The sequence below is a fragment of the Petaurus breviceps genome, unplaced genomic scaffold (genome assembly GCF_028583685.1).
Source record: "Petaurus breviceps papuanus isolate PSGF00001 unplaced genomic scaffold, PetGlider_PUasm1.0 80, whole genome shotgun sequence".
Classification (NCBI taxonomy): Eukaryota; Metazoa; Chordata; class Mammalia; order Diprotodontia; family Petauridae; genus Petaurus; species Petaurus breviceps.
In genome coordinates, this window is record NW_027186540.1 from 21,193,942 (window position 1) to 21,212,272 (window position 18,331).

Here is an 18,331-nt window from a genome sequence, read left to right on the forward strand (position 1 = left end):
CAGTCTACCAAAGTTAGTCATTACACATATGATGTGTCTGTAATTATGTACAAAGTTCTCCTGGTTCTGCTCTTGTCACTCAGCTTCAGTTTATATAAGTCTCTCCAGGTTATTATGAAGTCTGTCTGCTCCTCATTTCTTATAGTACAATAGTATTCCATTACATTCATATACCACAACTTGTTTAGCCATTCGCCAATTGATGGGCATCCTCTTGATTTCCAATTCTTTGCCACCACAAAAAGAGCTACTATAAATATTTTTGTGCAAACAGGTCTTCTTCACCCTTGTATGATTTCTTTAAGATACAGCCCTAGAAGTGGTATTGCTGGGTCAAAGGGTATGCACTTTTTTACGGCCCTTTCAGCATAGCTCCAAATTGCTCTCCAGAATGGTTGGATCAGTTCACTACTCCACCAACAATGCATTAGTGTTCCAATTTTTCCACATCCTCTCCAGCATTTATCATTTTCTAGTTTTGTCATCTTAGTCAATCTGACTGGTGAGGTGTGGTACTTTAGAGTTGCTTTAATTTGCATTTCTCTAATCAATAGTGATTTATAGCATTTTTCTTATGTTTATAGACAACTTTAATTTCTTCCTCTGAAAACCTCCTGTCCATATCCTTGGACCATTTATCAATTGGGGAGTGGTTTGTATTCTTATAAATTTGACTCAATTCTCTGTATATTTTAGAAATGAGGCCTTTATCAGAGACACTAGTTGTAAAAATTCTTTCCCAATTTTCTACTTCCCTCCTAATCTTGGTTACATTAACTTTAATTGTACAAAATCTTTTCAATTTAATGTAATCAAAATTATGCATTTCGCATTTCATAATGCTCTCTATCTCTTCTTTGGTCATAAGTTCCTCCCTTCTCCATAAAACTGACAGGTAAAATATTCCTTGCTCTTCCAGATTGCTTACAGTTTCAGTCTTTACATCTAGATCATGCATCCATTTAGATTTTATTTTGGTAGAAGGTGTAAAATATCAGTCTATGCCCAGTTTCTGCCATACTATTTTCCAGTTTCCCCAGCAGTTTTTGTCAAATAGTGAATTCTTATCCCAGAAGCTAGGGTGTTTGGGCTTGTCAAAGAGTAGATTACTGTTGTCATTGACTGCAGTGTCTCATGTACCTAATCTATTCCACTGATCCACCACTCTATTCCTCAGCCAGTACCAAGTAGTTTTGATGACTGCTGCTTTATACTACAGTTTTAAAATCTGGTTATGGCTAGGCCACCTTCCCTAGCATTTCTTTTCATTAGTTCCATTGATATTAAGACCTTTTGTTCTTCCAGATGAATCTTGTTACTATATTTTCTAGCTTTATAAAATAATTTCCTGGTAGATTTATTGGTATGGCACTAAGTAGGTAAATTAATTTAAGTAAAATTGTCATTTTTATTATATTAGATCAACTTAGCCATGAGCAACTGATGTTTTTCCAGTTATTTAGACCTGACTTTATTTGTGTGAAAAGTGTTTCATAATGGTTTTCATTTATAGTTCCAGTAGATTCCCAAATATTTTACAGTGTCTACAGTAACTTTTTTTTAAGCAATTGGGGTTAAGTAACTTGTTCAAGGTTACATAGCCAGTTATCTCTGGGTATGGTGCTAAGTAACTGAGCCCAGGATTCGATCCCCAGGTCATCCCAACACTGGGGCCAGTGCTCTTACTCGCTGAGCCACCTGGCCGCCCCTAAGCAATTGGGGTTAAGTAACTTGCTCAAGGTTACACGGCCAGGTGTTTCTGGGTGGGTGCTAAGTGTCTGAGCCCGGGATTTGATCTCCAGGTCATCCTGACACTGGAGCCAGAGCTCTTACTCGCTGTGCTACCTGGCCACCCCTCTACAGTAACTTTAAAATGGAATTTCTCTATTTCTTGCTGTTGGATTTGTTAGAAATGTATAGGAATGCCAAGGATTTATGTGGGTTTATTTTATATCCTGCAACTCTGCTAACTTTATTTATCTCAAGTAGTTTTTTACTTGATTCTCTAGGATTCTTTAAGTATATCATCATATCATCTGCAAAGAGTGATAGTTTAGTCTCTTCTTTGCCTCATTTGATTTTTTCTTCTCTAATTGCTACTGCTAACATTTCTAGTACCAGATTGAATAAGAGGGGTGATAGTGGATATCCTTGTTTCACCCCTGATCTTTTTGGAAATGCTTCTAGCTTATCCCAATTACATATAATACTTGCTGATGGTTTTAGATAGATGCTACTTATTTTAAGGAAGACTCCATTTATTCCTATACTTTCTAAGAGTTTTTAATAGGAATGTATGTTGTACTTTGTCCAAGGCTTTTTCTGCATCTATTGAGCTAATCATATGGTTTCTACTAGTTTTGTTGTTGATATGATTGATTATACTAATAGTTTTCCTAATATTGAACCATCCTTGCATTCCTGGAATAAATCCTACATGTTCAAAGTGTATTATTCTCGTGATAAGTTGCTGCAGTCTTTTTGCTAATGTTTTATTTCATATTTTTGCTTTGATATTCATGAGGGAAACTGGTCTATAATTTTCTTTCTCTGTTTTAGCTCTTCCTGATTTAGGTATCAGTACCATATTTGCATCATATAAAGAATCTGGTACAACTACTTCTCCAATTTTCCCAAATAGTTTATAAAGTACTGGAATCAGTTATTCTTTAAATGTTTGATAGAATTCGCTTGTAAAACCATCTAGCCCTGGAGATTTTTTCTGGGGAGTTCATTGATGGCTTGTTCAATTTCTTTTTCTGAGATGGGGTTATTAAAGTATTCTACTTCCTCTTCAGTTAATCTGGACAATTTATATTTTTGTAAATATTCATCCATTTCACTAAGATTATCAAATTTATGGGCATATAATTGGGCAAAATAATTCCTTATTATTGTTTTAATTACCTCTTCATTGGAAGTTAACTTACCCTTTTAATTTTTGATACTGGTAATTTAGTTTTCTTCATTCTTTTTTTTTATCAAATTGACTAAAGATCTATTGATTCTATTGGTTTTTTCATAAAACCAGCTCTTAGTTTTATTTATTAGTTCAATAGTTTCCTTAACTTCAATTTTATTAATCTCTCCTTTGGTTTTCAGTATTTCTAAGTTAGTATTTAACTGAGAACAATTTGTTTTTTTTCTAGCTTTTTCAGTTGCATGCCCAATTTGTTGATCTCCATTTTCTCTATTTTATTCAAGTATGCATTCAGAGATATAAAACTTCTCCTAAGAACTGCTTTTGCTTCATCCCACAAGTTTTGGTATGTTGTCTCATTACTGTCATTCTCTTGAATGAAATTACTGATTGTACCAATAACTTTTTCAGCTGCTGAAATAAGCATAACAGAAACTCACAATAATGCCACATACAAATATATAGGTCAAATCGTATTCCTGGGAACATCATAACTACACATAATAAAGAACCTAAAATCCCCTATTTATTAGCCTTTAATACATGTGTATCTGTCCTATTATGCAACACAAATGTTTTTTACTGTTCATGAGCCCAATTATCACTCCATCATGAGAAGAGAAATCATGTAACTAAATATCTGCTACACAATATGAGATTAAAAGTAAGGAGACTGATTTTTGCATGACTTTTATGAGCTCATATCCCAGGAAAGCATTCTTGTGATAAGAGAAAATGCTTGTACTGAATTCCCTAGGGTAGAGTCTCCAGCGAAATTCACTCAAGCACACAGATTCCCCTAAGCATATAAATTGTTGAAGGAGTAGGTGAAAGAATTAGTATTGCCCTACTACAGCTACCACTATAGCTGAAAAATAGAACTCCTATATATAGCCATTAGAATTTCCACTTCACCAAGGCATAAGCCCAAAGAAGACAATCAAGATTGGGAAAGAAAAATAAGCTTCCCTCTAATTACTCAATGTGTCTATGTATAAGAACAAACATTCTATAGTATGAGAGGAAGAATAAACATATTGGTTCCTTTAAAATACATGACCAAGTGGCCAGGATCCAAAAGAATCAAATGTGATGATCTACCCACTTAACATCTCGCCATCTTTCAGAATTTTTGTAGTCTGAATTCTGTGTCATAAGTTAATGAATGGTTGTCAAATAAATCAGTCTTACTAAAGTAATTGATTCTCATTTCGTGGTATTAGTACAAAGTCGATCAGTACTGTTGCTTACAATATAGCAAGCAGTTAATAACCTGAAAATAGGTATTTCAAATTTTAATAACTTTTAAAAATAATTTAGGCATTAAAATTCTTCAATCTCAACCACCTGTCCAGAATTACAGGACCTCGGCATCTAAGGAAAGCATCTTAAAGACCATCTAATTCAAACCATACCTGAATAGGAATGTCCCTGCAAAACATACCTGACTAATGGTCACTAAATCTTTGCTTGCTAACCTCTGTTGGGGGAAATTCAGTACCTCCTGAACCAGTTTATTCCACTTTTGGATAGTTCTAATGGTTAAGAAGTTCTTCCCTGCATCAAACGTAAATCAAATATCTAACTTTGCTCCTTATTTCTGCCTTCTGAGGCCAATCAGAACAACTTTAACCCCTCTTTCACATAAAAACCTTGAAGATAGGGGTGGACAGGTAGCACAGCGAGTAAGAGCACCGGCCCCAGAGTCGGGATGATCTGGGATCTAATCCGGGCTCTGATACTTAGCACCACACCCAGAAATAACTGGCCCTGTAACCTTGAGCAAGTTACTTACCCCCAGTTGCTTTAAAAAAACAACAACAAAAAAAAAAACCTTGAAGATACCTATCATATTCCTCTGTCTTCTCTACTCCATATTTCTCACTATCCTCAACTTTTTTTCCATTTATGCATTGAAGTCACTGAGGATCAGAGTATATGTTGGTTTAATTTGGAGGGAGAGGGAGAAGCCAAAGTTGCTTGAAATTTTAAGTCTGAATGCTTGGAACAACGGTGGTTCATAAACAAAAATCAGGAAGGGTGGAAAAGTCAGGTTTTAGGTGGGAAGATGAAGTCAGGTTTTCAGTGGAAAGAGAACTAATTTGCTTTCTGATACAGTGATTTTTGAAGGACTGCAAAATAAGAAGGCTATATTCAACAGAAAGTTGGAAATATAAACTTGTAACACTCAGAGTTTAGGAGTAGAGGCATAGCTTCAGGCATTACCTAAATAGAACTAAGACCCGAAGTACTTGAAATAGATGAGAAAAGTAGGAACATTAGAGAAGGAAGACTGAGAACAGAACCTTGTTAAGGGCATACAATTATATGACAGAAAAAGGAAGACAAACCCTTGGAGGCAGGAATTAGCAGAAAAATAAGAACTGAACCATGAGAACACAATTTCAGGAGAAAAAAAGGAAAGAATAACAAAAACTAAGAGGTGGTTGCATCAAATATTACAGTGAACGAGACAAAGAAGGGTTGAAAAGACCATTTATTTGGCAAATAGGAATTAACTGATCATTTTTGAAGGAGCAGTGAATAAATGGTAAGTATAAATGGCAGTAGTATAAATTACTCTTTTCTAATGTTGGTTTTAAAGACAAGGAAAGGGATAAACCAGGGCAAGAAAAACTAGAACACATTTATAGACAAGAGCATGTTTGTAAACAGGAGATGGGAGTCAATTAAGAATGGAAGAGATTAAAAAGAAAGAAAGGGAGAAGTGATTATTAGAATAACATTACAGAGAAATCAAGGATGAATGAAAACAAAAATAGAGATGGAGGGCTTGTCCTTGGAAAGGAAGGAAGAAAATTTTTAAAAAGCAAAAGCAATCTCTCCCTCCTCTAAACTCCTATGTCACTTTCTTCATAGTAACTATGTTATTTATCACACATTATCTTATTTATAAAATATCACACATTTTCTCACATTATCTTATTTCTATCACACCATCTTATTTACAAATATAGCCTATATACCAACTTCAATTTGAATAAAAATAAAGTGCCTACTGTGTACAGAATATCCCAAAAATCTTAGTACAATTTTAAGCTCTTATAGCTTTAAAGTATCATATCATAGTCCAAAATCTTATATCATACACCTAAGGTCTTAGAACACACCCTGTGTAATGATCATTATAACTAGTGTCACCTCATGGAATATCAAAAAGCAATAGAGAACAAAAGCTTTGATAGCTTAAAATTACTGTACCAAAACTTTTGGGACAACCTATGCAATCAACTATAATAAGCATCACTTCATGAAACCAAGAAGAGAAAACTTGTCATGAGTTCCACTAAAACATTCAAAGATAAAACTGGAAGGCCAAGAAAAAAAAGTGGGAAGAATCTTAAGATTTTAACAAGGGAGTATTCTTTTAGCAATGACAGTGGAACAACCACATTTGGACTACAGCATTAAAATGCCTGTTGTTCTACATTGGGAAAGATAAATGTCACTGAAGAAAATGTGGGATAGCTGTATGAATGGGAGTACTCAGTTTTGGGGAAACACCTCCCCAGAAAAAGTAATATCAGAGGTCAAAGAAACAGGAGTATGAGGCTTGTAAATAGAGACTCTCAGGCTACATTTTATTCCTCTCTCTCTCTCTAATGACTACAACAAGGTGACCCTGACTGATTCTATCTTGAAGGAAGCCTCCACTATCTTAGAGATATACTGCCAATACAGAATATTCTAGTAAAACTACTGAGAAATACATTTCCAACAAGAACCAACCTTTAATAACTCCTGTAACACCAAGGTTTGTACACTTCGCCATTTCCTTTTTTTGCTGAAGAATACCTTTGATTGGTTATATATTCTAAGTAAGCCTAAAATGCAGTAAAAATCCAATCTGTACCCTAAGAAGCTGAAGATGCTACAAGTTTGAGCAGTCTTCATTAGCGCACTAATAACTTTCTTTTCCTTTCAGTCTGTTATCTCACTTTCTGAACACCAGTGTTACAGACCTGATGGAGGGTGAGATTCTCCCTAGGAGCTCAAAGAAACCAGGTTGGGAAATTCCCACAACAAAAACAAAGACAGAGAAAGCAGATGGCCCAGATTAAATATATAAAAAGGGAGGTCCATCCTGAGACCAGTACAAATTTGAGGGCACAGACAGATCAGTTCTAAAGATATCTGAAAGAAGGTGATAAAGAAAATAACCTACTTTCTCACCTCTCCAAAATATTTGTGGAAAAAATATTGGTTGGTTGTTGTCTTTCATTCTTGAAGAGGACCAAAATGACACTGCTATGCTAGCATCAGGTTTCAATGTGTCCAACTGTGGCTGATCAGACCAATACGAGCTTGGAATGCTCTACACAGGTCAGGCCCAAATAGTCCATGTGAACATCTGGGGTGGATAATCTAAATTTGTGCATCTTATGTTTCCTTTGAGCTGTTTCAATTCTGCTTTACTCATGAAGCACAGCACCTTTTCTGACATGGGCATGCTATGCTGAGTGGTCCTGTGCCAGTGTGTCCCATGTCACACAATCAATTCCAAAGTTCTTGAGAGAGACCTTGTGAGTGTCCTTGTATCACTTCTTCTAACCACCATGTGAACACTTGCCCTGTGTGAGTTCTCCATAAAATAGTAATTGTCATGCGTACGTTATGCATTCGAACAAATATATGTATGTATGCATATATATATATACATATATAAAATGTGAAAAGGAAATAGGCAGACTTTCTTCCAAAATATTCTACAGTAGACCAGCACTATAATCACATACCTGGCAGGTGTTAAATACATTCTTATTGACTAAATTGAGTAAAAAAGAGTGAAATAACAAATGAAAGGTATTGACTATTCAGGATCCCATTTAGTTCACTGTTTATTAACTATAAAAACAGTACTTGATTCATGCGGTAAAATCTATTCTTAAAGACCCTGCTAAAACAAAGTGTCTCTTGTACAAATGGTTAATACCATGTAAGATCCCTTGATTGTTACAACAGAGTTAATTTTGTTCAACAATTCTCTGATTACTAAAAACAAGTAAAGTTTAAGACAGAAAGGCAGATGCTTGGCAAGTTTGCCACTGAAACAGGAGGACAATCCAATGAAAGGTAAGATTGAAAAGGACTTCGATATAGATAGTGAGGATCCCCTCCCCTCACAAATGCTCCTGGTTGTAGATGACTTTGTGTTGACTGCATCAAGTGCTGAAACCCTGGAGTATTTCCTAAAAGAGATCTTAAACACTGAGCAGTTGTGCCTATTTACACAGAGAAAACCAAGAGAATTGAGCAACTGAATAAATAGCCCATATTTCAATCAGTACATATATCTTGGCCTAACATTGAAGACAGACTATGAACTAGGTCCAGAAGTGAATGGGAAGGTGGGTATGCTATTTTTTATCTGGCAAATGGTACTGAGGTTTTGATACCCCCAAGTTTTTCCAGCAAAAATCCATTGATTTTATGCCAGGACTCTTCTACTGGTGCTAGAAAGCTGTAAATCATGGAATATCACAATCTCTGATGCATCATAAAGCAATGGAGACATATGTTGTGGATATAACTAGAAATAGCATGCTATCCATGATGAATTCTACACAAAAAAGTTGTATAAAAATATCAGAAAAACTTACTTTAAGAAAAGGAAGTGTGCCAGTTATTCATACAGAGATAAGGATGAACGGATGAAAAATCCATTTACTTTGTACCTACATGACGCCAGGAGAACCAGAGAAAGGACCCCAATACATTTCATGAATCTGCTAGTGAGGATTTGTTAGAGGTCATGAGCAAGTGTGAATCTGCTCTCTCTTCAATCTGGATACTTCCTCCCACAATACAGATTACAAACTATGCACACTTTATACATGTCCTCCCATAATGAGGTGTGTATATTCTTCACCTTTGTTGCTGTGGTTCAATCATTTTCAGTCATGTCTGACTTTAGGACCCCATTTTGGGCTTTCTTGGCAAAGATACTGAAGTGGTGTGCCTTTTCCTTCTCCAGCTCACTTTACAGATGAGGAAACTGAGGCAAACAGGGTTAAGTGACTTGCCCAGGGTCACACAGCTAGTAAGTGTCTGAACTCAGGAAGATCAGTTTTCCTGATGCTATGCCCAGTACTCTATCCACTGCATCACCTAGCTGCCCATTCTTCATCTTACAGACACACATCAGTGTCATATAGCCTATCTATGATAGACTTTAATATGATATATTTACTTTAATTTTTCTATAAGCTGTTTCTTTAATTTATAAAGAAAATTTATTTCATATAGCAAAACTTCATTTTATCTCTATAAAATTAGATCTTGTTTCTTCAGTACCACGTTCTGTATTTTAGATCAATAAAAACATCCCTCCTCTTCAAAGCTGAAATATATTACTCATTTTCCTTTTAGTTGGTTTTACTTTTTTTTCTTTAAAAAATATGTTGTATCACTCCAGGTAGAATGTGAATTCCTTGAGGTTGAGGACTGGTTCATTTTTGTCTTTGTATATACTCAGCACCTGGCATAATAGTACTTGGCACGTAACATGTTTGCTCTTTATTAGTAGCACACTAAATTTCGAGGCAGAAGAGTCGAGTTCAAATCCCAGCTGTACCACTTAGATCCTGGGGAACTCATTTAAATTATGTGAGCTTCAATTTCTTCATCTGAGATGGGATTAGACTAGACAACTTCTAAAGCTCCTTTAAGCTCTGATTTTGTGAGTCTATTGCCTTCTTTATTACTGAGATAGACAAATTGGATTTAGAAGTCTAGAGAGACATATTCCATTTCTAAAATTCTGTAATGCATAATATAATGATATATTCCCTACTGATTTTTCCAGAATTAAGGAAAATCCCAAGCAACATCCCTCCAGATATTATTAAACTTGATTTATCCAACAACAAAATCAACCAACTTCAACCTAAAGTGTTTGAAGATGTTCATGAACTGAGGAAATTAAACCTGAGCAGCAATGGGATTGAATTCATCGACCCTGGTAAGGATTAACAATGACCACATAATGAGGTTGTATATTGTATCTGGTTTTATTCATAACAATTTTTTTTGGTCCATATATTCAGTTTCATTGGAGATGGGAACTTTGGTTGTAGAAACTCCCTCTACCAATGCAACTCTGGGTTTTCTACAATTTATCATCTTAAAAAGTTGCCTTATGCACTGAGAAGTTCCATAACTTGCACAGCATCACATCACCAATATATATCAAAGGCTAGTTTTGAACCAAGGTCACTCATTTACTCAATAAACGTCAGCAGATTCCTACTACCTCTAGAATCAAATATAACTTCCTGTGTTTGACTTTTAAAACCCTTTACAAATTGACCCTAAACTATATCTGTAGCCTCATTATGTACTTCTTCCCTTCTTACACTCCACCATCTAGCACTCTCGCTAAATTGGTCTTCTCTCTACTTATTCAATCAATCAGGAAGGATTTATTAAGTGCCCACCATGTGCCAGGTACCATGTCCCTAAAGGCAGGGAATGCAAAGAAAGACAAAAGACGGCTCCTGCCCTCCAGGAGGTGGGGGGCGGGGGAGAAAACATGTTCAGACTGCATATGAACAAACTACATACAGTATAAATTCTTTACACATGATACTTCATCTCCTGTCTCCATGTATAGAATACATTCCTTCCTTACCTTTACTTCATTGACTCCCTTACTTCCTTCAAGATGCAAATCAAGCACTACCTTCTATAGGAAACATTTCTTGATCCCCTCCCTCAACTGCTAGTACACCATCTCCAAAATTACCTTATAATTTTGGGGGCATTTATTCTGTACATACTTATATGTGTACATGTAATCCCCAAAAGAATACAAGTTCCTTGAAAGCATGCACTTCTTAATTTTTTTATCTTTGTATCTCAAACGCCTAGCCCATAATAGATGTTTTTAAAATGCTTGATGAGTAAGTGATTGACTTGTTGATCTCAAGGTCATCCCCCTCTATCTACAATTCTATCTTGCCTTTCATAACAATATTTTCATTAAATATAATTTTTTATAGAAACAAAAAATGTTATTAGCTAGAGAAGCAGTAGGAAGATGTGAATGTAAGTTCTTTTGTGACATATAATGGCTATGTGACCCTGGACAAGTTACTGAAACTCTGTTCCACAGACTAGTCTCCAAGGCATTTACAAAGAATGATCTGTATCAGTGAAGAGAGTTTCTATATTAAGGTGCTTCCTAAATAGGTTGCAAGTTGAGATCACTGTAAATACTACATAATGACCATACTCTCAAGGAAAGAGATCATCATTTTGGTATGTGGCTCCCTTAGGATTAACTAACCTCCATAAGTCAGGCTGGACAAATTTATATGATGCTAAGCCACTAAATGGGTTTCTAGGAGTGGTAGATCACTAATGTTTTCCAAGGAATACAAAAAGTGTAAGTTACTTCACAATCCACCAGGAAAATGTTTGATTTCCCTCTAAAATGGTCAAACCCTAAGGTCCTAAGTCTAGAGAACAAATAAACAATAACATGTACCTTTTCTAAAGCTAAATTAGATGTCGGTTTTTATACATTTCAATTAATTTTTATAAATTCCAATTAATATTAAGTTGTCAAAATAGTAAATAATAATAGTAATTGAATAATTTCTATTATACACAAACTGTGGTATGTAGGAAGAAACCTCCTCTAAAATAGTACTCTGAATCATCACAATGAAGTGATTCCAAATTTTCTAAAGCTAGACCAGGTAGAGTGAAACCTTGATAGGCTTTTCTTAGAGACAGGGCAACAATATGGGGACCAATCTAACTAAGTTTGGAGAGTCTCACTAGAGGTTAGGTTTTTCAGCCATAGCAATTCATGAATACCATAACTATTGGCAGAAAAGGGGGTACAACCTGCATCAGTGGAGAGGGTACTCATAGCCATGAAACCACAGATCACTGATGTACTAACATATTGCAGAAGAAAATTATAAGAGAGGAAATTCAGAAGAAAAAATTAACAAAATTCAAATGCCATGAAAAATCAATTAAATGTACCCCAAGATATATTTTCCTCATATTAATTACTAGTTTCCTATAGTTCCTATAGCAACCACAGTTCTACTGTGAAACAGTATGACTTTGTGGATAGAAGGCCACATAAAAGTCTGGAAGAACTGGGTTCAGGTCCTGACTTTGACACATGCTAGCTGTATGAAAAGCTACATTATTCTGAGGACCTTAGGTAGCTTTCTAAGGCAAGTTGAGATCATTGTAAATACCACATAGAGACCATAAAGTCTGTGTCACTGGCCTCCACACCAAGGAGGTCACCAAACTGGTGAAAATACAGGTCTTGATCAATTTTTTAAAAAATTCTTCTCTTCTTGGGCTATTTTTATGAAATGCTGCTAATTTGTGAAAGTAATGACATTGCTTTTCTCTTAATTTTATCAGCAGCTCAGCTTGTGCTCTCCTTTCCTCTCCTCTCCCCTTACCTGAGGGTGTTCTGCCCAAAAGAAGCTATATTTTGATGGACAAAAGTTACCTAGTTAACTTGGGATTTACTGGCTAGATTTCTTTCTCAAAGACCAAGCCTTAAATCCAATTCACTCTGGATCTCATGGATTGGTCCCTGCCCAAGCACCATTTAAGGCTTATTTTTTTGGCCCTCCCAGCTCAGAGTGAATGGAAATAGTAACTGTTTCTCTTGCGACCAACAACCCTAAGGTCTTCCCCTCCCAGTTTGATTATTTTTTTTAATTAAAAGGACCATCCCTTGACTCGCTTCTTAAAGAGGCTTATTCACTGAATGGGTGTTGCCTCACTCAAAGTAAAAACCTGAAAAGACCTTGGGTTAAAAGGGCCAACGTCTCCCACTCCATCCTGGGCCATCTCCAGTCATCCTGATCTATGTCTGGCCACTGGACCCAGATGGCTATAGAGGAGAAAGTAAGGCTGGGACTTTGCATAGCACTCCCTCAAATCAAAGTCAATTGCATGGTCCTCTTTAAGAAAGAACGACAAATTACACACCACCACACAATCCAGGAAAGCAATCAAACTTACTCCAATGTTGAAGATCTAGCATAGCAAGGATCTAGGAACTTAAGTAATACAAATAAGATTCTAAAAAGTTAAAAAAATTAAGTATTATTGAATTTTTTTAAAAATTCATTTCCTATAAACCATTGCCAAAGGAGGTTAACTTTCACCATGTATGCCTGTAATTGGAGAAATGTTAACAGTGTGCTTTTTTTAAGTTTTAAAACTACCCTAAAATTTTAATGACAGGAATTATCATTCTATCAAACATAATACCCTTTCTAAAGTAAAATGAAAGTAAGGCATAATGTTTTTTCTCTTTTGAAAAACTGAGGCAAAGGAGAATTCTTCCAATGACCGTATTTCAAAAGCATTAGTAAAGAATTAAAACACTTAACTGGCAACAATGACACATTTCTAAACAAGAGAGTTGGCTTTTTTTTCCCCCAGAGGAGGCTGAATTCAAGAATTAAGATCCATTTGTCTCAAAGTTCTGGTAAACAAAAAAGATAGATTTTCCCTTTCCAATGTGGTCCATTTGCAATGAATGGAATTTTTAGGTTATGTCTCTATGTTTCTAGGAATCCCTTGAAAAGTAATTTTGGACAGGGCAATGGAGAATAAATGCTTTTTACCTTGCCCCAATCTGACTTTATACTTCTTTGTCCTTCAATGGAATATTTATTCATCACCATGATACAGAACTGAATACATTTGAATTCCAAGCTGATAGCTCTCCCTAAATGTTAGAGCTTTTCAAATATATTTCAAAATATTTGTAGAAATTAATCCTTTTGCCAGAGTTTGTTTGGAGGACTGTCTGAGTATTGAAGAGGCTGGTAAAATGAATGGCGCTATTTCCTAGCTTTTTCAAAAGTTACATGACCTCATCTTCTCTCTCAAATCATCACCCAAGGCAATTTTCATTTGGTTATGCCTCAGAGTGGGCAAAAATTAACAAAAATGTAATCATTTCTTTTCTAAAATGGCTTGTTCTACTTTGTCTCTGGTCAGCATAAAAACACACATGGAAACAAAATAGATTATAAATTTAAATAAATTTTATTTCTCTATTAAAACAGTTGTATTTTGCTAACTTCAATCAAGAACAGTTAGTCTAAGCAATAAAGCTATTTTTCTAGTAATGTGGAACTTATATTAATATGCATTCTTGACATTTACATTCATCAGTTTAATAAGTATTTTATATTATCAGCTGCTTTTTCAGGACTTACACACTTAGAAGAATTAGACTTGTCAAACAATAGTCTACAAAATTTTGACTATGGAGTATTAGAAGATCTCTACTTTTTGAAAATCCTGTGGCTTAAAGAAAATCCTTGGAGATGTGACTATAACATCCACTACCTTTACTACTGGTTAAAACATCACTATAATGTTCATTATAATGGACTGGAATGTAGAATGCCTGAAGAATACAAAGGCTGGCTTGTTGGAAAATATGTTCGAAGTTACTATGAAGAATGTCCAAAGGACAAGTTACCATCATACCCTGATCCAACTGACCAGGATACAGAAGATGATGCATGGGAAAAAATACATCGAGACCACATGGCAAAGAAACAAAGTGTCAGGATTACCATAGTAGGTTAATTTAGAAGGAATCCCCTTTGTAAATAGATTAGGTTTGATATTTGGTTAAGGAAAATCTTATGTTTACATTTCGGTTAACTGTGTTATCTGTCTATAAAGGAATATCCAGCTAACAGGGTTTCTTTAATTATTATTTTAGTTGTGAACTAAGGGAACAATCTCATGCTGTTTGTTTATCATACATATATTGGCTGAGTAACCACAGCTGGCAGGCATTCTACAATGGTAAACTGCATGAGATTGGGTTCTATTGGATGCCATAAATAATTACATAATGACCTATATAACTTTTTTATGTTTTTTTTAACAAAAAATTTGATTCATTCTTGCCATGCATTTTGAGAGCTATTTGTAAATACACAGAAAAAAATTAAAATGGAAGATATAAATATACATTTACAAAGAAATGGCTCTTTTTTTGTCTAACAGACTATGAGTTGAATAAATGTCTATTTTTATATGTACTCACTCTTAGATGAAACGATGATAATGTTATTTGACATTTTGACAAAAATAGATTAAAAACTGAAGAATCAGTTCAAACACAATGAGAAAAAAGCATCTGAGAATGATATTTATGGACTACAAGACGCAGTAGCAAGCAGTATTATGTTTGAGTGCTTTCTTTTAAGCTTGGAAATTACCCTAAAATCCCCATAGAAGAGACTATTATTCTGTAAAACTGTAGCCTTCTTTTTTTCCCTTTTTGGAGGGGGGCAGGCAGGGCAATTGGGGTTAAGTGACTTGCCCAAGGTCACACAGCTAGTAAGTGTTAAGTGTCTGAGGTCGGATTTGAACTCAGGTTTCTCCTGACTCCAGAGCTGGTGCTCTATGCATTGTGCCACCTAGCTACACCAACAGTAGTCTTTCTAAAGTAAAATGAGAACGGGAAGGTTTTTCTCCTTTGAAACCAAAGGAGAGTTCTATAAGTGCCTATACTTTAGAGTTAGCAAAACATTAAAGCATTTAGATATAAATTTTGGTAATACTGACCCAATTCTAAATGAGAAAGATGACTTCTTTTACAAAGGAACCATAATGCACATATTGTTAAGATCTCTTTGTCTCTGAGTTGAAGAGATCCATGGATGGTAGATGGTGGGTGGAAAATATTTACAGAAATTTAAGGAGGTATTGGTTACAGAAGGTTAACTTTTTTGGACCAAATTATTTCAACCAACCTTCATTAAGCTTTACTGTGTACAAAGTATATGCTATGTGCCAAGGATACAAAGATGAAAAACCACAGGCCTCATCTCCAGGAGCTTTAACCACTCCTAGCTGGAAGAAGACATGTATACAAATGAGAATATGAGAAGAGAAAAAGAGGTAATCAAAGTGCTGCAAGAAAATCTGAGAAGGGAAGGATCATTTTCAGCTTAGGAAATAAAAGAAATGCTTAATGGGTAAGGTGGCTTTGAGGAAAGAGTCTTAAAGAAAGACAGGGATTTCAGCAGGCAGAGGCAAGGATAAGTTTGTTTCAGGTATTGAAGACTTGCTTCTGTGACTGCAGAGCTAAGGGAATGAGGACATTTAGAATCAGTCAGGAGTTCAATTGGACTAGAACATTGTGTTTAAAAGGGAGCAGTGTAAAATAAAACTGAAAAGACAGTTTGTAGATAATGGAAGATCATTCATACTAGGTGTATTAGTAATCACCCTAGCACACCTCAGATGGCCTGCTAGCACAGGTTCTTTGATTTGATTTTCTAAAGGGTTTTTCTAAACAGCTCTAAAGGGGTTAACGATTAACAGATAAGTAGAAAGAAGTGAGTATCCAAGAAAGGATCTAATAGACAGGGCTCCAATTGTCTCAGCAGAATAATACAACCACCTACATACACTACCAAACCAAGAGAGCACCAATATCTTGAGTAGTCAGGGGGCTCTTAACAAACTCAGAGTCCCATCCAGGGAATCAAAAGGTCCTTCTCACCCAATGTCTTTTCACCTCTTGTATTTGTATCCCCAAAATCTATCACAGTGCCTGGCACACAGTGGACACCTAATATATGTTTGTTGATTGTTGTAATGATTAGTGATTACACAGGTACAGTGTAAAGCGAACAGTAGACCTTAATATATGTTGAATATTGAAGGAATGAATGTTAAATCTATCACACTTAGAAAGGCAAAGGATTTTTTAAAAAAACATACAACTTTATTCTCTTCATTTTACTGAATCTTCTTGAACTTAAAGAGTAGGAAAGTAACTAGGAATTCTGTCCCCTGAATCAAAGAGCAAGTTTGCAGCACAGAAAGCCCAAGGCCACTGATAAGTGGGCCTGTGCATAGTTCTATGGCTAATGACCCAAGACATACTACTTAGCACAGACCCCTTGGTATGAACATATCACATGGGCAGTTTGCCCTGAAAAGAGTGCAGTCACTCTACACCGAAGCAGGACCACAAGACAAAGAGGTAGGATGATAGTGGGACTTTCAAGTGAGCAGCGGCTAGGGGCCAAGGGAATGAAGGGGAAGGCGTCATGCTAGGTGACATGGGGACTGTAGGGAACCATCTGATTCAGAGGACTACTTTGAGAAGGAAGTATACCCCCACCATGTGGGTATACAGCCTGTGACAAAGCTCTGGTCAATCTGTGCTAGCTACAGCTTTAGTTTTCAGACAAGTCAATCCCTTAGTCGGATGCTTCCAAGTCAGAAAGAACTAGTCTTTGGAATTAGATTCTTAATTGCTTTTTAACTATTCTTCCACTCAAACCAAGGAAAAGGAAAAGAAATACAAATTTGTATAATATAGACATACAACATATATTTGTAAATGACCACAAAAACATAAAATTCATTTGGGATAACTTCCAAAATGTTTTAAAAGTTCTTCACCATGATAAGCAAAAAATTTAGAATCAGTCCTGACTTCTAATGCTAAGTTGGTCATTAGCTAATACCTCATCGCATGGGTGAAAAACATAACATTACAAAATAAATTAAGCAAAGTTGAATCAGCATAGACAAATTGTCAAAAATGACTGTAAATTTCAACAAGGTGATTTCTGGGAACATGATGTTTTCATTCTCAGATCAAATGAAGTTAGTCCAACAAAAGGCCTATATTTTCATGAATCTATGATTCATTTTGCATCTGTTCCACTTATACTGCTACCACCCAAATTGAGGTCATTAGCATTTGAAACTTAGAGACAAGCAAAATCAATGGCAAATAAGGTGCTATTAAAATGTTTTAAATAAAGAAATGAACATCCTAGGTTATCAAGCAGAAGGCCAAATAAGAGTCCTAAAAATTACTTATTACACTATTTCTCCTGATTAAAAAGAAACTTTGAAAGAAGAATAACTGAGCAATAAGTGAATGCTGCACCAGTATAATAGAAGGAATTTTTTAAAAAACACTACAGGAAGACCTCCAGCACACTGATTAGATTTCTATGATGTAGGGTGGGATATGGACAAGAATCCCAAAATAAGAAGCCATAGATGAATTCTAATAAATACATGGAAAAGTTAACTGATCTATTGAGAGTTGAAGTATAAAAGTATGATATTTCTCAACAGAATATGAATTCCATATCAGATTCTCATACATCAGCATCATAATAGTAAAATAAAAGTAACCCCAGGCACATCTGGAGGTGAAAACTTTCTCTGCAATGCTCCAATTATGCAAATAATTTAGTAGGTAGAGAAATACTACAAACAACCAAGCTGTATTTTAGGCCTCCAATATGTTGATTTTATGCTGATATAACAATACAACGAACAGATTTACTGGAATGTTAGCATAATTCTGTATGTATACATTGTATACTT

The 18,331-nt window shown here is 35.5% G+C and overlaps 2 protein-coding genes across 2 annotated transcripts in view; one reads left to right on the forward strand and one right to left on the reverse strand.

Moving 5' to 3' along the window:
* Positions 1-14,946, forward strand: part of LOC138176045 (leucine-rich repeat-containing protein 17) — a 57,231-nt gene extending 42,285 nt beyond the window's left edge. The window contains exons 3-4 of the mRNA XM_069106785.1: positions 9,747-9,902; positions 14,142-14,946. Of these exons, the coding sequence (XP_068962886.1) occupies positions 9,747-9,902; positions 14,142-14,539 (554 nt within the window). The 3' untranslated portion in view covers positions 14,540-14,946. The remainder of the gene's footprint in view (positions 1-9,746; positions 9,903-14,141) is intronic.
* LOC138175977 (F-box and leucine-rich repeat protein 13-like) overlaps positions 1-18,331 on the reverse strand; it is a 205,099-nt gene that overhangs the window by 181,329 nt on the left and 5,439 nt on the right. The window lies entirely within an intron of this gene.